This window comes from Eimeria mitis, genomic scaffold, assembly GCF_000499745.2.
Source record: "Eimeria mitis Houghton genomic scaffold, Emh_scaff3692, whole genome shotgun sequence".
Classification (NCBI taxonomy): Eukaryota; Apicomplexa; class Conoidasida; order Eucoccidiorida; family Eimeriidae; genus Eimeria; species Eimeria mitis.
In genome coordinates, this window is record NW_013572034.1 from 5,697 (window position 1) to 5,948 (window position 252).

Sequence of the window (252 nt, forward strand, 5' to 3'; positions counted from 1 at the left end):
GGAGGGTTTTCTCTTCATTCAGATCGAGGGGCACAGCCCTGAGTACAGCAGCAGCAGAAGCAGCAGCAGCAGCAGCAGCAGCAGCAGCGGCGGCGGCAACATAGTGCACGTAGCAACGATTGCGACTGGGCCCAAGGGCGTGGAGCAGCAGCAGCAGCAGCTGCAGCAGCAGCAGCAGCAGCGGCGTCGGCGACAGCAGCAGCAGCAGCAGCAGCGGCAGCTGAGTCGTGTGCTGCTGCAGACAGAAGCAGA

At 63.5% G+C, this 252-nt stretch overlaps 1 protein-coding gene across 1 annotated transcript in view; it reads left to right on the plus strand.

Moving 5' to 3' along the window:
- EMH_0068560 (F14o23.7 protein, related, related) overlaps positions 1 to 252 on the plus strand; it is a gene marked incomplete at both ends in the record, with an annotated part of 5,999 nt that overhangs the window by 5,368 nt on the left and 379 nt on the right. Inside the window, one exon of the mRNA XM_013498757.1 lies at positions 1 to 250. Within this exon, the coding sequence (XP_013354211.1) occupies positions 1 to 250 (250 nt within the window). The remainder of the gene's footprint in view (positions 251 to 252) is intronic.